The sequence below is a fragment of the Macaca thibetana genome, chromosome 10 (genome assembly GCF_024542745.1).
Source record: "Macaca thibetana thibetana isolate TM-01 chromosome 10, ASM2454274v1, whole genome shotgun sequence".
Classification (NCBI taxonomy): Eukaryota; Metazoa; Chordata; class Mammalia; order Primates; family Cercopithecidae; genus Macaca; species Macaca thibetana.
In genome coordinates this window covers 62,928,228-62,950,523 of record NC_065587.1, presented here as the reverse complement: position 1 = coordinate 62,950,523, position 22,296 = coordinate 62,928,228, and the positions used below count along the sequence as shown (strand labels likewise).

At 47.3% G+C, this 22,296-nt stretch overlaps 2 protein-coding genes across 9 annotated transcripts in view; one reads left to right on the top strand and one right to left on the bottom strand.

Annotated features, from left to right (window-relative positions):
- Positions 1–1,591, bottom strand: part of SAMHD1 (SAM and HD domain containing deoxynucleoside triphosphate triphosphohydrolase 1) — a 60,004-nt gene extending 58,413 nt beyond the window's left edge. Inside the window, exon 1 of the mRNA XM_050807097.1 lies at positions 1,125–1,591. Coding sequence (XP_050663054.1) covers positions 1,125–1,332 — 208 coding nt within the window. The 5' untranslated portion in view covers positions 1,333–1,591. The remainder of the gene's footprint in view (positions 1–1,124) is intronic.
- The window catches only part of MANBAL (mannosidase beta like), a 634,273-nt gene that overhangs the window by 273,742 nt on the left and 338,235 nt on the right, over positions 1–22,296 (top strand). The window lies entirely within an intron of this gene.

Here is a 22,296-nt window from a genome sequence, read left to right as displayed (position 1 = left end):
AAGGGCAAAAGGGGGAAAAAAAAGAAAAAAGAAGAAATGCAATTTCCCATACCCATTCAAGCTATCTTTGGGTCCTGAACCACTAATGTTCCTCCTACCCCAGTTTCCAACCTAGCCAAACAGGGCTCCACCTAACAAATGCAAAAATTTACTAAATTTGCAAATCCCAACCACCAAAGAACCACCTTCCTATTGAACACCTAGAGGATATAAGGCAGGAGTCAAATCTCACATCCACCTTAAAAAGTTGAGCAGACTTCACAAGGATGGATGCTTGGACACGAATCAGTAAAATGTGCTTAAAACTCAACCTAAACACTTCTCCAGGTGATGTGGCCAAATTGTGGCATGCTGGGAATTAAGGGGTTAACTGAACAACTCCAGGGTTCAGATTTTGGAGGGGAACCTGCTTTTAATGAGCAAAACACGATCCTTACTATGTTCTGCAAGTGCAGTCAACACACGCCCATCGGGCGCTACTGGGATGCCAAGGAAGGTGACGGGAATTCAGAGATTAACCAAGCCAGTTCCTTCCTCTTCAGGAAAAGCCTCAATTCAGGGAGGAAACAGAAACCTAAAAGCCCCAGAACATCCTCTGATGTGGCAAGTGTTCAAGGAGCTGCGGTTAGCGCGGAGGGGTCCCGCGAGCCTGGATGACAGCAAGCCGCCCACCAAGGTCTGGGGAAAAATCTCCTTCTAACTAAAAAAAAAGGGACCCGAGTCTCGCCTGTCCGGCGCCGGGGTGGCAAGTTAGTGAAGAAACCCACCAGAGTGAGATCCCAATCTATTACTGCCCCTCCTAGGTCCTCAATCCTGGCAGCCTGCTCCCATCCTACGGATCGCCTACCCCAGGCGACCCCATGTCTTCTTCCTCAGCCTCGGGGAGTCAGTCCCGGGCGCCCCATGCCGCAGGCCCTCCTGGGAACCCCCGCCGCAGGGCTCCCTTCCCCGCCTCGGGTCTTCCCTCCCTCCGCGCCCCCAGCGCAGGTCCGCCCTCCCGGGCGCCTCCCGCCGCAGGGCTCGCTCCCCGGCCTGGGTCCTCTCGTGGGGCCCCCTCCCTTAGGGCGCCTGGCCCGCGCCCCAGGTCGCCGCCCCTCGCCCCTCAGCCCCTCCGGAGCCGCTACCTCGGATGTTCTTCAGCAGCGCCGGCTCTCCAAAGCCACCGCGCCTGAGGAAGAAGCACACCTGCTCCGGACCCCATGTCTTGTAGTCGGGATGGAGTTCCAGGCCCGGGGAGCAGTCTGCCTCTGCGGAAGGGGTGTTTGAGGGGGTTCTTGGGCTGTCATCGAAACGGGGACGCTTGGAGGGCTGGTCGGAGTCGGCTTGCTGCATGGCTACACCCGGCGTCCAGCACAGCAAAGTCAAGAACCTCGGCGCCTGGCCCGCGCGCAGGCGCACTGACAGCAGGGCCCTGGCGGGGAGTCCAAGCAGTATTGGCAGCCTATTAGCCTCCTGCGCAGGCTCACTGACAGTTGAGCCCTTCGGGCAGGGCAGCCTAGCGGCTCTAGCCTTGGGCTCCTTGCGCAGGCGTAATGGCAGTCCAGTCGTCCTCAATCAATCCTGCCGGGACGCTGGACGTGAACGCGAAAGGGCGTGGCTAGAAGCAGAACTGAGGGTAGTGCTGGTGGAAGGGGGGACGAAAGAGCGCCCGGCCCCGCACCCACAATTAGGGGCTCGTCTGGTGAATTGGGGGTATTCTTTGAATGAGGTACACTACCCGCCGCACCTTAGCCGGGTTTCAGATGCCCCAAACTTAAAAGAAACCTAAAAGGCCGTTAGGCTGCCAGCACCTTCCCAGTGAAGAGGAAAACAGCCAAGGTGCTGAACTGGAAGAACCCGGAATGATTTCAAATGTGACTTGAGGGTGTCTTCATTTCACAGTATTGCTGGGCAACGAGAGGGCCCTGGGATACCTGTTGTCTGGTGTCCACACAGGAGGGGACTTAGGATTTCTTTCCAACTGGAGACAGAGCCCTCCATCCCAACTGCATTCCCAGGGGAAGGGAAGTGGCCAGTCTGATTACTTAAAATTTAACTTCTGAGGACTTTTACTGCCTGGTTGTAACAGCATGTGAAAATGGCAGGCATTTTCCTATCATTTAACCCCTCTGCGGCAGGGCTCAAACTTCTCTATAAATACTGGTCCATGCAATTGCCTGGTAAAAGGACATATCACTATTACTGCTAATAAAATCAACGCACCTTCCTAGCAACCAAGTCATAGACCTGTTTAGGGGGTCAAGGATGAATGAGGCGGATTAGCTTATCATCAAGCAGTATGAACTAGTGGTCTACTGGTGAGCCAAAATATTATTTGCAAACAGAGCTTTACTGTGTGCCAGGCACGGTTCTTAAGGGCTTTACAAATATAAAATAATTTTATATTTATACATAATACTTAACGAATTAAATACATTCATTAAATTATTTAAATATTAAATAATTTTTATAACTTCTAAGGGTTTTACAAATATTGTAAAGTTCTAAGGGCTTTACACATATTACTTCATTTAATTATCACAATTACCTTAGGATGTAGGAAAAAGTAATTTGCCACAGGTCATTTTTTTTTTTTTTTTTTTTGAGACGGAGTCTTGCTCTGTTTCCCAAGCTGGAGTGCAGTGGCGGGATCTCAGCTAACTGCAACCTCCGCCTCCCAGGTTCAAGTGATTCTCGTGCCTCAGACTCCCAAGTAGATGGGACTACAGGCGCCCGCCATCACACCTAGCTAATTTTTGTATTTTTAGTAGAGACAGGATTTCACCATGTTGGCCAGGCTTGTCTTGAACTCCTGACCTCAGGTGATTCCCACACCTCAGCCTCCCAAAGTGCTGGGATTACACAGCCATGCCCGGCTGCCCAAGGTCTTACAGCTAGGAAATGATGAAGCCTATATTCAAACCCAGGAGATGTAACCTGGCTCCAAAATCCATGGTCTTGATAACTTGCCAACCACTGCTTGTTAAAGGGGGTTTGGGGCTGGGTGCAGTGGCTCATGCCTGTAATCCCAGCACTTTGGGAGGCCGAGGTGGGCGGATCACCTGAGGTCAGGAGTTTGAGACCAACCTGGCCAACATGGCAAAACCCCGTGTCTACTAAAATTACAAAAATTAGCCAGGTGTGGCTGGGCACATAGCTCACGCCTATAATCCCAGCACTCTGGGAGGCCGAGGTGGGTGCATCAGAAGGTCAGGAGTTCCAGACCAGTCTGGCCAACATGATGAAACCCTGTCTCTACTAAAAATACAAAAAAATTAGCCAGGCTTCATAGCAGGCCCCTGTCATCCCAGCTACTCGAGAGGCTGAGGCAGAGAATTGCTTGAACCCAGGAGGTGCAGGTTGCAGTGAGCTTAGATTGTGCCACTGCACTCTAGCCTGGGCAACAGAGCAAGACTCCGTCTCAAAAAAAAAAAATTAGCCGGGTGTGGTGGCAGCCGCCTGTAATCCCAGCTACTTAGGAGGCTGAGGCAGGAGAATCGCTTGAACCTGGGAGGCGGAGGTTGCAGTAAGCCATAGCCTGGGAGACAAAAGCAAAACTCCATCTCAAAAAAAAAAAAAAAAAAAAAAGAGGTGTTTTCCATCTGCACAGAAGGCCAGGCCCCCAAAAAACATGCCTTCAAACACTAGAGAACTTTGTGAAAAGACCTGACAGTTGCCAAGACTTGTGAAACTAAAACAAGGGTGTAAGAAAACAAATACCATATGTATGAAAGACTTAATCTCAAGTCAGAAATGGCTGATTTAAAAACTTGTGTTTATAAGACTTGTGGGGAAACCTGCCCTGACAGCAAGGTTTCCTGGACAATAGAAGGTGTTATAGCAGGGTTTTTAGTTTAATCAACTGTGTTTGTTCAAAGCAGTTGCTTTTGAATTGCAAAGTTGGGCCAAAAAAATTTTTTTTAAGTATTGATTTTCTTACCTGTTAAAAATAATGCTCAAGTGGGCCAGGCGCAGTGGCTCACGCCTGTAATCTCAACACTTTGGGAGGCCAAGGCGGGCAGATGACCTGAGGTCAGGAGTTCAAAACCAGCCTGGCCAAAATGGTGAAATCCCGTCTCTACTAAAAATACAAAAATTAGCCAGGTGCATGTCTGTAATCCCAGCTACTCAGGAGACTGAGGCAGGAGAATCACTTGAACCTGGAAGGTGGAGGGGTTGCAGTGAGCCGAGATCGCACCACCATACTCTAGCCTGGGCACCAAAGCGAGACTCCATCTCAGAAAATAAAATAAAATAATAAAATAAAATAATTAGTGCTCAAGAAAGAAAACTTGAACTGGGTGTGGTGGCTCTTGCCTGTAATCCTAGCACCTTGGGTGGATGTGGTGGGTGTGTCCCTTGAGCTCAGGAGTTTGAGACCAGCCTGGACAATGTGACAAAACTCTGTCTCTATTAAAAATATAATACAAAAAAAAAATTACCTGTGTGTGGTGGCTCGTGCCTGTAATCCCAGACACTAGGGAAGCTGAGGTGGGAAGAGCATGTGAGCTTGGGTAGTTGAGGCCGCAATGAGCCGAGATCAAGCCACTGCACTCTAGCCTGGGCAAAGGAAGTAAGACCCTACCTCAAAGGAAAAAAAAAGAAAAAGAAAGAAAGAACACTAGGCCAGGTGTGGTGGCACATGCCTATAATCCCAGCACTTTGGAAGGCTGAAGTAAGAGGGTTGCATGAGACCAGGAGTTGGAGAGCAGCCTGGACAACATAGCAAAACCCTGCCTCTATAAAAAATAAAAATAAAAAAATAAAAAAGTCCGGGCACGGTAGCTCATGCCTGTAATACCAGCACTTTGGGAGGCCAAGGTGGGCAGATCACTTGAGCTCAGGAGTTTGAGACCAACCTGAGCAACATAGTCAGAACCCGTCTCTACAAAAAAATACAAAAATTAGCCTGGCATGGTGACGTATGCCTGTAGTCCCAACTACTCAGGAGGCTGAGGTGGGAGGATCACCTGAGTTTGGAGAGGTTGAGGCTACAGTGAGCCACGATTATGCCACTACACTCCAGCCTGAGCGACAGGGTGAGATCCTGTCTCAAAATAATAATAATAATAATAATAATAATAAAATTAGAAAGAGAGAGAAAGAAAGGAAACTTAGAGCCAGGCATGGTGACTGGCTCCTGTAATCCCAGCTACTCAGGAGGCTGAAGCAGCAGAATCACTTGAGTGCAGAAGGTCAAGGCTGCCGTGAGCTATGGTTGTGCCACAGCACTCCAGCGTGGGTGAAAGAGTAAGACCTTATCTCAAAAAAATAAAAAATAAATTAAAAAGGAAAGAAACCATAGAAAACAAATACACAAAATATATACACACATACAGAGCCAAAGGTCGCCTTTGAGTATGTTCACTATCAGTCCTTTTGTGTTCATAGATGTAGAAACATACATTCTAGTTGAGATAGGTAGGAGACTGGCAATGAGTAATAATAATATAAATAACAATAATGAACTTAGATTATATGGTAGAAGTTAGTGCTATGGAAAATAAAAACAGAGCAAGGTAAGAGATTAGGAGTAGAGGAGTGGGTGGGCACAGTGGCTCATGCCTGTAATCCCAGCGCTTAGTGAGGTCAAGGTGGGAGGATCATTTGAGTCCAGGAGTTTGAGACTAGCCTGGGCAACTTGGCGAAACCTCGTCTCCACAAAAAATACAAAAATTAGCTTAGCCGGGCGTAGTGGTGCCTGCTTCTAGTCCCAGCTACTCCAGAGGCTGAGGTAGGAGAATCATCTGAGCCCAGGAGGCAGAGGTTGCAGTGAGCCCAGATTGCACCACTGCACTCCAGCCTGGGCGACAGAGTGAGAGCCTGTCTCAAAAAAAAGAAAGAAAGAAAAAAGAAAGAAAGGGCCGGGTGCAGTGGCTCACGTCTGTAATCCTAGCACTTGAGTAGGCGGAAGCAGGGCGGATCACGAGGTCAGGAGATAGAGACCATCCTGGCTAACATGGTGAAACCCGGTCTCTACTAAAAAAATAAAGAATTAGCTGGGCGTGGTGGCGTGCACCTGTAGTCCCAGATACTTGGGAGGCTTGAGGCAGGACAATCACTTGAACCCGGGAGGCAGAGGTTGCAGTGAGCCAAGATCATGCCACTGCACTCTAGCCTGGGCGACAGAGTGAGACTCCGTCGAAAGAAAAGAAAAGAGAGAAAAAAAAAGAAAAGAGGAATAGAGAGGAGGATAGGGTCACCGTCACCATTTCAGATAGAGTATTCAGGATAGGTCTTTGAGAAGGTGACATCTGAGCAGAGAGTTGAAGGAAACGAAAGAATCAGCTTTGCAGATGTCTGGAAGAAAAGCATTGCAGAAAAGGGAAAGAGGAAGTCCAAAGGTCCTGAAGCAGAAGCATGCCCGGATTTGAGCAATACCAAGCAGGCCACTGTGGATGGGGTAGAGTGAGTAAAATGTGAAGTAGTAAGAGATGAGCTCAAACGATGGGGCCAAATAGCTCTCAAATCCCATTCTTAGGGCTCCACATCTAGAGGGGAGAGAAAGCCTCCGCTTCTCCAGTTCCAACGGAAAAATTGCAAGGGAATAACGTCAACAAGTTCAGTTCAGCATCCACTGCTGGACCAGTCACTGTGGACAAGGTCATAAAATGATTGACCAAATCAGGTCACATGTTTACCCTTCGGGTCACAGGGAAAAGACTACTCCTAGGAGGAAAGGAATTGGTTTCGGACAAAGTTCCCAGGTGTTTTTATACCCATTTAACAGACAAAGAAATGAAGCTCAGAGAGGTAAAATGACTCGTCCAGGGTTACACACATGTATTAATATTAAGTTCTCGGGCTTGCACCAATATCTGCCTTGAAAACTATTGCTCACCCTGGACGTGGTGGCTTGTGCCAGTAATCCCAGCACTTTGGGAGGCTGAGGTGGGCAGATCATCTGAGGTCAGGAGTTCGAGACCAGCCTGGCCAACATGGCAAAACCCCGTCTCTACTAAAAATACAAAAGTTAGCCAGGCATGGTGGCACAGGCTTGTAATCCCAGCTACTCAGAAGGTTGAGGCAGGAGAATTGCTTGAACCTGGGAGGCAAAGTTGCAGTGAGCTGAGATTGTGCCACTGCACTCTGCCCTTGGTGACAGAGTGAGACTCTTTCTCAGTAAAACAAAACAAAAGAAAGGAAACAAAAAAACCACTATTTCTCTTTTCTGCAACTCAAGCTGAGTACAAGGTCTGTTGCTTTTAAATTATTTCAGGGAGAGAAGCCATCTCATCCTATAGAGCGTAGTGTGACTCCCTGCGAATGGCTCAGTGCTTGGGGTGGGAGTGACTGTGTCATTTGGAGTTTGGGATGCTCAAACATACAAGGGAGTGGCCAGACTTCCCTTAGGAGCCTAGGGTATCCTTGGGTAAATAAGTCATGGATCTTTCAATTAATTAATTTATTTATTTATTTGAGACAGGATCTCAGTCTTGCCCCGACTGGAGTGCAGTGGTATATCGCAGCTCACTGCAACCTCAACCTCCCAAGGCTCAAGTGATCCACCTACCTCGGTCTCCCGAGTAGCTGAGACCAAAGGCACACACCACCTCGCCCAGCTAACTTTTACAAATATTTTGTAGAGACGGTGTCTCACTTTGTTGCCCAGGCTGGTCTTAAACTCCCAAACTAAAGCAATCCTCCTGCTTCAGCCTCTCAAAGTGCTGGAATTATAAGCATAAGCCACCATGCCTGGCCTAGATCCTTTTAAAAGACATTGCTAAGAGTCATTTACAACTCATATTTCAAACACAGCACTGTTTCCTAAACTCAAATGGTAATTGCATCAGCGAGTCTTTTTTGTTTTGTTTTGTTTTGTTTTGTTTTGAGACAGAGTCTTGCTCTGTTGCCCAGGCTGGAGTGTAGTGATGTGATCTCAGCTCACTGCAACCTCCCCTTCCCGAGTTCAAGCAATTCTCCTGCTTCAGCCTCCCAGGTAGCTGGGATTACAGATGCATGCCACCATGCTAATTTTTGTACTTTTAGTACAGACAGAGTTTCACCATGTTGGTCAGGTTGGTCTCGAACTCCTGACCTCAGGTGATCTGCCTACCTCGGTCTCCTAAAGTGCTGGGATTACAGGCGTGACCCATCACGCCTGGCCTGAGCCACCGTGCCCAGCCAGCGAGTCTTAATCCCACATAAATTTGCTTGAGATCCCCTGTGTTACAACAAAAGGGGAATTTGCCATCCTAAAACCATTAGAAGAGGTTTATGAAGAAGCAATCGCTATGGAAAGACTTTAGGCCTTTGATGAGAATATTCAGCCATTTGCTCAACCAACCAAAAAGTCCACCCTATCTTTGTACTTCTGTGGCAGGAAAATGCGGTCTGGAGTCAGGTAACATAAGGCCGATTCACACTTCAGCTATGACAGGAAATATCCTCTCCATACAGCGTATGCTGAGTCGTATGTCAAGTACATGACTTTGTAACTTTCATCCTCTTCGTTTACGTAGGGCGTACACCAAGTGACCAGTGGAAATCCCTAGAGGGTATTTGAACCCCCCACAAATTCTTTTTTTTTTTTTTTGAGACAAAATCTCGCTCTTGTTCCCTAGCCTGGAGTGTGCAATGGCGCGATCTCGGCTCACTGCAACCTCTGGTTCCCGGGTTCAAGGGATTCTCCTGCCTCAGCCTACCAAATAGCTGGGATTACAACCACACCCGGCTAATTTTTTGTATTTTTAGTAGAGACAGGGTTTCACCATGTTGGCCAGGCTGGTCTCAAACTCCTGACCTCAGGTGATCCGCCCACCTCAGCCTCCCAAAGTGCTGGGATTACAGGCGTGAGCCACTGCGCCCGGCCAAAACCCCCACACATTCTGTAATGGGGCCCTTTCATCCCCTAAGCCTGGGCCACTCCCATACTGTGTTGTGTACTTTCATTTTCAGTAAATCTCTTCATTCCTGCCTCGCTTTGTGTGTTTTGTCCAATTCTCTGTTCAAGATGCCAAGAGCCTGGACACTCTCTACCAGTAACACTTCCCACTACATGAGCCAGTAAAATTTCCTTCATTCTGAAGCCAGTATTATTTGAACTTTCTCTTGCTTGTGTGTATGTTGAATTTTTATATATTTTTTTCTCCTTCGTAACTGACAGCATCCCTGAAACACTTTGCAACTCCAACATCTGACACTCAGCTCCAGGTACCCAGTGTTATCTAGCTGGTTTTCACCTTGTAGTGACACTTGTGTGCAGTCCAGTCTACCCCAATTCCTCATCATCTCATGTCCTACTGTCTCTAGGGAATAGCACTGTCCATCAGTCAATCACAAAGATCCTTTCCTCTGAGAAATTCCTGGTTTCTCCCTGAGTGAACCCACAGCATTATGGACTGAATTGTGACCTCCCTGTCCCCTGCATTCATATGCTGAAGCCCCAAACCTCAGTGTCACTATATTTGGAGACAGGGCCTGTAAGGAGGTAATTAAGGTTAAATGAGACCAATAGGGTAGGATTCTGGTAGGAGCAGTGTCCTTATAAGATGAACAGACACCAGAGATCTTTCTTTTCCTGCTCACATACCAAAGGGAGGCCATGGGACGATACGGCAAGAAGGCAGCCTTCTGCAAATCAGGAAGAGTGACCTCACCAGGAACCAGCCCTGCTGGCCCCTGGTCTTGTAATTCCAGCCTCCAGAACTGTGAGAAAATACATTCCTCTTGTTTGAGCTGGTATCAACCACAGATTCTTCGACTCTCGTGTGATAGAAATTGATGGGAGGCAGAGCAAGTTTCCCAGACAAGGTGTTTATTAGGCGCTTATTTTCTTTTTCTTTCTTTTTTTTTTTTTTTTTTTCCCGAGAAGGAGTTTCATTCTTGTTGCCAGGCTGGAGTGCAATGGTGTGATCTCAGCTCACTGTAACTTCTGCCTCCTGGGTTCAAGTGATTCTCCTTCCTCAGTCTCCCAAGTAGCTGGGATTATAGGCATGTGCCAGGCTGCTCTCAAACTCCCAACCTCAGGTGGTCCACCCACCTCGGCCTCCCAAAGTGCTGGGATTAGAGGCGTGAGCCACTGTGCGCAGCCTAGGGGCTTATTTTTGAACACAGAGAAGACAGCACAAGAGAGAGAATTATCTGACTGGTTCCCCAAAGAGAGTCAGAAGAGTACTTTTTTGTTGTTGTTTTTTGAGATGGAGTCTTGCTCTGTTGCCCAAGCTGGAGTGCAGTGGTGACATCTCAGCTCACTGCAGCCTCTGTCTCCCAGGTTCAAGCGATTCTCCTGCCTCAGCCTCCCGAGTAGCTGGGACTACAAGTGCCCACCACATCCCACTAATTTTTGTTATTTTTAGTGGAGAGGAGGTTTCACCATATTGGTTAGCCTGGTCACAAAATCCTGACCTCAAGTGATCTGTCTGCTCACCCAAAGTGCTGGGATTACATGTATCAGCCACCATGCCCAGCTAGGAGAGTAATTGTAAAGTGGCAAAAAGCAGGAAGGGAGTGACATTTACACATGTAGAGGCAGAGAACTACTGGCACCTAAGCAGTATTGGGAACAGGTCCCCCAAAATCTGGCCATAAACTGGCCGCCAAACTGGCCATAAACAAAATCTCTGCAGCACTGTGACATGTTCATGATGGCCATGACACCCACACTGGAAGGTTGTGGGTTTACTGGAATGAGGGCAAGGAACACCTGGCCCACCCAGGGTGGAAAACCGCTTAAAAGTGTTCTTAAACCACAAAAAATAGCATGAGTGGTCTGTGCCTTAAGGACATGCTCCTGCTGCAGATAACTAGCCAAACCCATCCCTTTATTTCCCATAAGGAATACTTTTAGTTAGTCTATAATCTATAGAAACAAGGCTTATCACTGGCTTGCTGTCAGAAAATACATAGGTAAATCTCTGTTCGAGGATCTCAGCTCTGAAGGTTGTGAGACCCCTGATTTCCCACTCCACACCTCTGTATTTCTGTGTGTGTCTTTAGTTCCTCTAGCGCTGCTGGGTTAGGGTCTCCACCACCAAGCTGGTCTCGGCAAAGCGGTTCGGTTACATGCTTCTTCCTGCATTGCATGTCTCATTAGCATGTTAAATCTTCACCCCTGGGTGTGATTTTTCCTATTATCATCTTGCTAGGATTAAGGATCGGTCATTCTCCAGGACTTGTGTGCATGCGGGTGGTGGGGTTAGTTTTCTTGAGCAGGATTTATGGTGGAATGCTTCTTATCTTGGTTTCTTCAGATAGCTTGCAGCAGCTGCAAGATTTTGACCACAGGTAAGGTGCCAGGGTGGTGGTGGTACAAGGTCTGGTAGTTAGGAGGTATGTCTAGAGGAATGCAGAAATGCATTAGTTGGGGCGGCACTATAGGAGACACACCGAGGGCAGTCCCTACCCCATCTCAGAACCACCCAATCTGTGATATTTTGTTATGGTGGTCCTAACAGACGAATAATATGTATACTAACATGTGTGTACTATGCAATGTCCACTCCTGAGTTGATGCTCTAAAGTTGGACGTTTTGACTCAGTGGTTCCCAAACTTTGGGCCCCAGGCTTCTGAGGCATTATGGAGCTCATTATTATCAGGAACCCCTGTATCTTTAAGGATCTGATGCAGGTTGGGTGCAGTGGCTGAAACCTGCAACCCCAGCACTTTGGGAGCCCAAGCCAGGTGGATTGCTAGGAGCCCGAGGCAGGTGGATTGCCAGGAGTTTGAGACCAGCCTCGCCAACATGGTGAAACCGTGTTTCCACTAAAAATATAAAGATTAGTTGGACATTGTGGTGCACGCTTGTAATCCCAGCTATTCCGGAGGTTGAGGCACAAGACTCCCTTAAACCCAGGAGGCAGAGATTGCAGTGAGCCAAGATCTCATCACTGCACTCCAGACTGGTGACAGAACGAGATGCTGTAGTTAAAAAGAAAAAAAAAAAAGGTATGAAAAAGATATGATCCAAAATAAAGTCCCACACATACTTATCTATTTCTTTATACTAAGTGTGTTACGATTATTAACAAAATATACATTGATTAAAGTGTTAAGGAAGGCTTTGATCACTTTTTAACATTCCTTTCTCAAAGATAAATATGTTGCTTGCATGGTGATCCTTACCTTGGCCCCTGTCCCAAGACCTGAAGTCATTCCTTGCTTGGGACCTGGTTATCACTGTGATTCAGAAGCAAAGGAACAGTAGCTTCAGAATTTCTCTAATTCTAGCTCTGATCCTTATTTAGAGAGAGAACTAAAGAATGTCTTCAATTCCTTAAAACTAGTAACCTATGTGGGACTGGGAGAGTGACGTTTGAAGCTGCATTTGTGTAACATGCATATTGTGTTTACCTATATTGTGACTTCGAGTAGACCAATAAACATAGTAATGTTAAGATGATCTTATTCACAGTTTTTACAAGACTGAGAACACCTTGGTTGTTATTCACATTAAAGAGGAGTAGGCCGGGTGCAGTGGCTCACACCTGTAATCCCGGCACTTTGGGAGGCTGAGGTGGGAGGATCACGAGGTCAGGAGTTCGAGACCAGCCTGGCCAACGTGGTGAAACCCCATCTCTACTAAAAATACAGAAATTAGCCAGACATGGTGGTATGCGCCTGTAGTCCCAGCTACTCAGGAGGCTGAGGCAGGAGAATCGCTTGAACCTGGGAGGCAGAGGTTGCAGTGAGCCAAGATCGTGCCATTCCACTCCAGCCTGGCCGACGGAGCAAGACCCTGTCTGGAAAAATAAAAAGAGGAGTATTATTTTCAGTTTGGGTGGCTGTAGGGAAGTGAGGTTTCCCCTCGCAAGCATGCTCCGAGTGTCAGGGAGGAAACTGGCACTAGATTCTGAGGGAGAGAGCAGCTCTTCCTTAGGGGAAATACCCTTTTCCTTGGGCAAGAGGTTAAGGTGGCACTGAGCCTTCGGCGTGTGGGTAGAAGCTGGTGCTAAGCTTCGGAGGTGGAAAGCTTAGAGAGGTCACAGTAAAGGTGAGGAGTTGGGGATTCCCAGAAGACGATCAGGGAGAGAAGGTGTGGAAGACAAGGAACAGCGAGGAGAGAGCCAGAGGATTGTGTAAAGGGAGAAGATTCATTGGAACACATTCTCCATCCCTAGAAAGGTTTGTTGTGATAAAAATCTTTCAAGGGCCGGGCGCGGTGGCTCAAGCCTGTAATCCCAGCACTTTGGGAGGCCGAGATGGGCGGATCACGAGGTCAGGAGATCGAGACCATCCTGGCTAACACGGTGAAACCCCGTCTCTACTAAAAAGTACAAAAAACTAGCCGGGCGAGGTGGCGGGCGCCTGTAGTCCCAGCTACTCGGGAGGCTGAGGCAGGAGAATGGCGTGAACCCGGGAGGCGGAGCTTGCAGTGAGCCGAGATCCAGCCACTGCACTCCAGCCTGGGCGACAGAGCAAGACTCCATCTCAAAAAAAAAAAAAAAAAAAAATCTTTCAACAAGCTGAGTTTCTTCTGTGTGCGATAGGGGTGAGAAGGAAGATTTACTCCAAAATAGAGATAACAAATGAGGATGTTTTCCAGGGCAAAGGAAGACAAGCTTGAGAAACAAAGAAGACAGCCTAGGAATTCCCAAAATGTGGGGGATACTTATAGAAATCTGAGTCAGCCCAAGACTGTTATCAAAAGACACAGTGTAGGCCGTGTGCAATGGTTCACACCTGTAATCCCAGCACATTGGGACTCCGAGGTAGGAGAATTCTTGGCTCCAGGAGTTTCAAGACCAGTCCAGGCTACATAAGGAGACCCTGTCTCTACAAAAAATAAAATTAGACAGGCGTGGTGGTGCATGCCTGTGGTCCCAGCTACTCAGGAGGCTGAGGTGGGAGGATCACTTGAGCCCAGGAGGTTGAGGCTGCAGTGAGCTATGATTACACTACTGCACACCAACCTGGGTGCCAGAGTGAAATGCTGTCTCAAAAAAAAAAAAAAAAAAAAAGTGAGCCTGTGGAACCACAGTGCTTGGTTTTGAATCCTAATGTGAACTTGGGCAAGTTACTTAAAAACTCTTGAGCTTTATTTATTTATTTATTTATTTATTTGAGACGGAGTCTCACTCTGTCGCTCAGGCTGGAATGCAGTGGTATGATCTGGGATCACTGCAGCCTCCGCTTCCCGAGTTCATGCCATTCTCCTGCCTTGGCCTCCCAAGTAGCTGGGACTACAGGTGCCTGCCACCATGCCTGGTTAATTTTTTTTGTATTTTTAGAAGAGACGGGGTTTCACCATGTTACCCAGGATGGTCTCGATCTCCTGACCTCGTGATCCCTCCCAAAGTGCTGGGATTACAGGCGTGAGCCACCACGCCTGGCTAACTCTTGAGCTTTAATTTCTTCGTTTGTAAAATAGAAATAATGGCTTTATTATAGAGTGTTACGAGAATTGGGCCTGGCCCATAGAACATGCTGAATACATGTGAGATCCAGTTATTATAAAAAGTATGCTTGCGGCCAGGCGTGGTGGCTCATGCCTGTAATCCCAGCACTTTGAAAGGCCGAGGTGGGTGGATCACTTGAAGTCAGGAGTTCCAGACCAGCCTGGCCAACATGGTGAAACTCCTTCTTACTAAAAATACAAAAATTAGCCGGGCATGCTGTCGCACACCTATAATCCCAGCTACTCAGGAGGCTGACTCAGAAGAATTGCTTGAACCTGGGAGGCAGAGGTTGCAGTGAGCCAAGATAGTGCCACTGCACTCCAGCCTGGGCGACGACAGAGTGAGACTCTATCTGAAAAAGTAAAAAGTATGCTGGGGCCTCCTTCTTTTTTTTTTTTTTTTTTTTTTTTGTGAGACGGAGTCTCGCTCTGTCACCCAGGCTGGAGTGCAGTAGCCTAATTTCAGCTCACTGCAAGCTCCGCCTCCCGGGTTCACGCCATTCTCCTGCCTCAGCCTCCCGAGTAGCTGGGACTACAGGCGCCCGCCACCTCACCCAGCTAGTTTTTTGTATCTTTTTTTAGTAGAGACGGGGTTTCACCGTGTTAGCCAGGATGGTCTCGATCTCCTGACCTCGTGATCCGCCTGTCTCGGCCTCCCAAAGTGCTGGGATTACAGGGCCTCTCCTTCTTAAATTCATTAATTTCACAAATATCAAGTCCATGTTTAATTATTTAATCTACGCATCAGTCTATACCCTGGGAAAACCACATTAAAAAAATACTGCCTACGGAGCTCATATTCTAGTGGGGGAGTCAGCTAGTACATGAGTAGAAAAGAAGTGCTAGGAAGAAAATACAACAGGATAAGAGTGTAGGGAAAGCTGAATTGGTCTAGGAAATGTGACCTGACATTTGAGCACAAATATCGTTTTTTTTTTGAGACGGAGTCTCACTCTGTCACCAGGCTGGAGTGCAGTGGCACGATCTTGGCTTACTTCAGCCTCCACCTCCCAGGTTCAAGCGATTCTCCTGCCTCAGCCTCCCGAGTAGCTGGGACTGTAGGTGTGTGCCACTACACCGGGCTAATTTTTTTTTTTTTTTTGTAATTTAGTAGAGATGGGGTTTCACCATGTTGGCCAGGATGGTCTTGATCTCCTGACCTCGTGATGTGCCCGCCTCGGCTTCCCAAAATACTGGGATTACAGGCATGAGCCACTATGCCTAGCCAAAAATACCTTTATGTGATGAAATACCTTTAGTATTTTAGCAATCCTGTATCATGTTATAGATTAGCCAATACCTGATTTATAACTTTGCAAACTTTAGACTCACTAAACGAAGTTTATTCCAAATGCCAATATCAGAAATAAATCCAACCAAAATCCTCCTTACCCTTTTTATCTTTCCTTGTTTGGTAATAAATAATGGGAGAGGCTGGGCGCGGTGGCTCACACCTGTAATCCCAGCACTTTGGGAGGCCAAGGCAGGTGGATTATTTGAGGTCAGGAGTTGGAGACCAGCCTGGCCAACCCGGTGAAACCCTGTCTCTACTAAAAATACAAAAATTAGCCAGGCACAGTGGTGGGTGCCTATAATCCCAGCTACTCAGGAGGCTGAGGCAGGAGAATCGCTTGAACCTGGGAGGCAGAGGTTGCAGTGAGCCAAGATTGTGCCATGGCACTCCGACCTGGGTAACAAGAGCAAAACTCCATCTCAAAAAAAAATAATAAATTAATACATTAATAAATAATGAGAGATTCATATATTGGAACACAGCATTAAAATTGTCACAGAACGTCAGGTGCAGTGGCTCACGCCTGTAATCCCAGCACTTTGGGAGGCCGAGGCGGGTGAATCACAAGGTCAGGAGATCAAGATAATCCTGGCTTACATGGTGAAACCCCGTCTCTACTAAAAATACAAAAAAAAAAAATTAATCGGGCGTGGTGGTGGGCACCTGTAGTCCCAGCTACTAGGGAGGCTGAGGCAGGAGAATGGCGTGAACCCAGGAGGCAGAGCTTGCAGTGAGCCGAGATTGTGCCACTGTACTCCAGCCTCGGTGACAGAACAAGACTCCATCTGGAAAAAAAAAAAAAAAAAGGATTGTCACAGAAGTATAATTTAGACAATACAAGGATGATCTTGATATATTCAGTGATATGTGTGAACCATTTTTACATTAAAAATACATAATATATGCATGTTCTTTAAAGTCTGGGAAGATTCACTTCTAAAGATGGCCTTGATGTAGAACAACTAGAACTTTTACACACTGCTGGTTGGAATGCAAAATGGGTAGCCACTTTGGTAAAGAATATGGCAATATCTTAGGAAGTTTAACATATACTTGCCATTGGACCCATGAATCCAACGCATACAAAATTAAAGGGAAAGAAAAATGTATGGTCAGGCCGGGGGCGGTGGCTCATGCTTGTTGTGATCCCAGCACATTGGGAGGCTGGGGCGGATGGGTCACTTGAGGCCAGGAGTTCAAGAACAACCCAGGCAACATGGCGTGACTCTGGCTCTACAAAACATACAAAAAGTGGCGCACGCCTGTAGTCCCCGCTACTTAGGAGACTGAAGTACGAGGATTGCTTAAGCCCAGGAAGATGAGGCTGCCGTGAGCCATGATCACATCACTGCACTCCAGTCTGGGCAACAGAGGGAAAAAAATGTTCAAAGACTGCACACAAATGTTTATATTGATAGTTATTCATATTAATCAAAACCTGGAAACAACCCAAACATTCATCAACTGGTTACGAAGGAAGATTGCTCAGCAATAGAAAATAAGTATTTATACATGCAGCAAAGATGAATATCAAAAACACATACCAAGTGAAAGAACTGAAACACAAAAGACTACATACTTTGCATATGTAAATATTTACATGCAATTTTTATTATTTATTTATTTATTTATTTATTTTTTGAGACGGAGTCTCGCTCTGTTGCCCAGGCTGGAGTGCAGTGGCGCGATCTCGGCTCACTGCAAGTTCTGCTTCCCGGGTTCATGCCATTCTCCTGCCTCAGCCTCCTGAGTAGCTGGGACTACAGGCACGCCTGGCTAATTTTTGTATTTTTAATACAGACGAGGTTTCACCATATTGCCCAGGCTGGTCTCGATCCCCTCACCTTGTGATCCGCCTGCCTTGGCCTCCCAAAGTGCTGGGATTATAAGCTTGAGTCACTGTGCCCGGCCTACAAAGCTTTTTTTTTGAGATCGAGTCCTGCTCTGTGGCCCAGGCTAGAGTGCAGTTGCACGATCTCAATGCAACCTCCGCCCTCCAGGTTCCACTTTCTCCTGCCTCGGCCTCCCACATAGCTGGGACTACAGGCGAGCACCACCATGTCTGGCTAATTTTTGTATTTTTAGTAGAGACAGGGTTTTGCCATGTTGGCCAGGAGGGTCTGGAACTCCTGACCTCAAGTGATCCGTCCACCTTGGCCTGCAAAAGTGCTGGGATTACAGGTATGAGCCACTGCGCCCAGCCTGTGTTTACTATTATTAAAATTAAGTATTAAGTAGTAATAAAAAAAACTCAGACTTTCTAGCGATTTTTGATCCTAAGCCTTCTATCACCATCAGGCCTTCATTTGTGTACTTAAAATCAATATATGTACCAGTGTTGCACTGGTTTAAAGATTCTAATGGTTAGGCCGGGCGCAGTGGCTCAAGCCTGTAATCCCAGCACTTTGGGAGGCCGAGACGGGCGGATCACGAGGTCAGGAGATCGAGACCATCCTGGCTGACACGGTGAAACCCTGTCTCTACTAAAAAATACAAAAAACTAGCCAGGCGAGGTGGCGGGCGCCTGTAGTCCCAGCTACTCGGGAGGCTGAGGCAGGAGAATGGCGTGAACCTGGGAGGCGGAGCTTGCAGTGAGCTGAGATCCGGCCACTGCACTCCAGCCTGGGTGGCAGAGCGAGACTCCGTCTCACAAAAAAAAAAAAAAAAAAAAAAAAAATTCTAATGGTGAAAGTTACCTAATTACTGTATCTAGAAACCAATCTTGGAAATGTGAGATGATGCTCTTTTTTCTTTTTTAATTTACTTAAATATTTTTTCTTTAAATTATTTATTTATTTTTTCAAGATGGAGTCTTGCTCTGTTGCCTAGGTTGGAGTACAGTGGTGCGATCTCGGCTCACTGCAGTCTCCGTCTCCCGGGTTCAAGTGATTCTCGTGCTTCAGCCTCCTGAGTAGTTAGGATTACTGGTGCGGGCCACCACGCACAGCTACTTTTTTTTTTTTTTTTTTTTTTTTTTTGAGACAGAGTCTCGCTCTGTCACCCAGGCTGGAGTGCTGTGGCCGGATCTCAGCTCACTGCAAGCTCCGCCTCCCGGGTTCACGCCATTCTCCTGCCTCAGCCTCCGGAGTAGCTGGGACTACAGGCGCCCGCCACCTCGCCCGGCTAGTTTTTTGTATTTTTTAGTAGAGATGGGGTTTCACCGTGTTAGCCAGGATGGTCTCGATCTCCTGACCTCGTGATCCGCCCGTCTCGGCCTCCCAAAGTGCTGGGATTACAGGCTTGAGCCACCGCACCCGGCCACAGCTACTTTTTTGTATTTTAGTTTCGCTATGTTCATCAGGTTGGTCTTGAACTCCTGACCTCAGGTGATCCGCCGGTCTCGGCCTCCCAATGTGTTGTTGGGATTACAGGTGTGAGCCACCGTGCCTGTCATTAAATTTTTTTCTCTTGTTTAATTAACTTCAATTCTGCCACTTCCTAGATGCGCTTTTAGAATAGCTGAAATTATTGTGTGCTTAGTTTCACTCTGTCCTTGTTTTGTTGTATAGTATTTTTTATTTTATTTTATTTTTTGAGATGGAGTCTTGCTCTGTCACCCAGGCTGGAGTGCAGTGGTGTGATCTCAGCTCACTGCAACCTCTGCTTGAACCAGATTCAAGCAATTCTCCTGTCTTAGCCTCACGAGTCGCTGGGATTACAGGCACGCATCACCACACCCGGCTAATTTTGTATTTTTAGTAGAGACGGAGTTTTACCATGTTGGTCAGGCTGATCTCCAACTCAGTTGGTCTGCCTGCCTCTGCCTCCCAAAGTGCTGAGATTATAGGTGTGAGCCACCACACCCGGCCTGTTATATAGTATTTAAATGAAAGGGACATAGAAGAAAATAGTTGTTGAGGTTTTAAGATAATCATTCCTACTTTCTCTGTTACTCTATTTAAAATGATGACGAGAAAAATTAATTGTCGGCCGGGCGCGGTGGCTCACGCCTGTAATCCCAGCACTTTGGAAGGCCGAGGCGGGCGGATCACAAGGTCAGGAGATCGAGACCATGGTGAAACCCCGTCTCTACTAAAAATAGAAAAAATTAGCCGGGCGCAGTGGCGGGCGCCTGTAGTCCCAGCTACTCGGGAGGCTGAGGCAGGAGAATGGCGTGAACCCGGGAGGCGGAGCTTGCAGTGAGCCGAGATTGCGCCACTGCACTCCAGCTTGGGCGACAGAGCAAGACTCCGTCTCAAAAAAAAAAAAAAAAAAAATTAATTGTCTTTGCTAAGTTTGGCATAGGAGCTGTCGTTCTTCTTTTTTTTCTTTTTTGAGACAGGGTCTCACCATGTTGCCTAGGCTGGAGCGCAGTGGTGTAATCTCGGCTCACTGCAATCTCCGCCTCTCAGGTTCAAGCAATTTTCTGGACTCAGCCTCCCAAGTAGGTGGGATTACAGGGGTGTGCCACCACACCCTGCTAATTTTTGTATTTGTAGTAGAGATGGGGTTTCACCATGTTGGCCAGGATGGTCTTGATCTCTTGACCTCATGATCCGCTTGCCTTGGCCTCCCAAAGTGCTGGAATTTCAGGCGTGAGCCTCCGCAACTGGCCTCCCATGTTCTTTATATGGACGAGAAGCCTGTTTTTCAGTTAACTGATGCAAGGGGGCTGGACTTCTCTCCTTTCAAATAAAACCTTGAAGGTCCTGATGTATATTGAAAAGGGCAGCTGGGTGCAGTAGCTCGCACCTGTAATCTCAGCACTTTGATGTGGGGAAAAGAAAGAGAGATCAGACTGTTACTGTGTCTATGTAGAAAAAGGAAGACATAAGAAATTCCATTTTGATCTGTACTAAGAAAAGTTCTTCTGCCTTGAGATGCTGCTAATCTGTAATCTTAACAACCTGTGCTCACAGAAACATATGCTGTACTGACTCAAGGTTTAATGGATTTAGGGTTGTGTAAGATACGCTTTGTTAAAAATCTGTTTGCAGGCAGTATGCCTGGTAAAAGTCATCACCATTCTCCATTCTCCATTACGCAGGGACACAATGCACTGCGCAAGGCCACAGGGACCTCTGCCCAAGAAAGCCTGGGTATTGTCCAAGGTTTCCCCCTACTGAGACAGCCTGAGATATGGCCTCGTGGGAAGGGAAAGACCTGACTGTCCCCCAGCCCGACACCCGTAAAGGGTCTGTGCTGAGGAGGATTAGTGAAGAGGAAGGCCTCAGCCAGGCACGGTGGTTCATGCCTGTAATCCCAGCACTTCGGGAGGCTGAGGTGGGTGGATCATGAGGTCAGGAAATTGAGACCATCCTGGCTAACACAGTGAAACTCTGTCTCCACTAAAAATACAAAAAAAATTAGCCGGGCGTGGTGGCAGGCACCTGTAGTCCCAGCTGCTGGGGAGGCTGAGGCAGGAGAATGGCGTGAACCCGGGAGGCGGAGCTTGCAGTAAGCCGAGATCACGCCACTGCACTCCAGCCTGGGAGACAGAGCGAGACTCTGTCTCAAAAAAAAAAAAAGAGGAAGGCCTTTTTGCAGTTGAGATAAGAGGAAAGCATCTGTCTCCTGCTCGTCCCTGGGAACGGAATGTCTCAGTGTAAAACCCGACCATACATTCTATTTACTATTTACATAGTAAATATTTACATACATTCTATTTACTGAGATAGGAGAAAACTGCCTCATGGTTGGAGGTGAGACATGCGGGCGACAATACTGCTCTTTACTGCACTGACATGTTTGTGTAAAGTCAAACGTAAATCTGGCCTACATGCACATCCAGGCACAGCACTTTTCCTTAAACTTATTTATGACACAGACTCCTTTGCTCACATTTTCCTGCTGATCCTCTCCCTACCATTACTCTATAGTCCTGCCACATCCCCCTTGCCGAGATAGTAGAGAGAGTGATCAATAAATACTGAGGGAATTCAGAGACCAGCGCCGGTGCAGGTCCTCACTTGCTGAGCGCCGGTCTCCTGGGCCCACTTTTCTATACTCTGTCCTCTATACTCTGTCTCTGTGTCTTATTTCACTTTCTCAGTCTCTCGTCTCCACCTTGCGAGAAATACCCAGAGGTGTGGAGGGGCAGGCCCCTTTCACTTCGGGAGGCCAAGGCAGGTGGATCACTTGAGGTCAGGAGTTCGAGACCAGCCTGGCCAACATGGTGAAACCCCATCTCTGCTAAAAATGCAAAAATTAGCCAGGAATGGTGGTACACGCCTGTGATCCCAGCTACTCTGGAGGCTGAGGCAGAAGAATTGCTTGAACCTGGAAGGCGGAGGTTGCAGGGAGCCTAGATTATACCACTGCACACTAGCCTGGGCAACAGAGCAAGACTCCATCTCAAAGAAAAGAAAAAAAAAAAAAAGGTAAAAAGAAAAGAGCATGGAAGTGATTAGAGAAATGGAGGAACATTTATATTTGGGGTTCCTTGTCCCCCCAGGGTAACATGCAGAACGAATGCTTAAACAGACAAGAAAGTCCCTCTACTATAGGAGGAAGTGAGAGATACTCATGGAAAGCCTTCACATACTCACAAAAACAGCAGCTGTTGGATTCAAGTGAGCAGTGTTGACTTGCCCCCTTGACATAAAGAAGGAACCTCCAGAGGACTTGGGGCTTGGGATAAGGGCTCGAAAATGGCAAAGCGGTGCTAACTCGAAAAAAAAGCCAGTAGGTAGGGTCATTAAAGGGCCACAGAATAAAGCCCTATGTAGGTAGACAAATTGCTTCAAA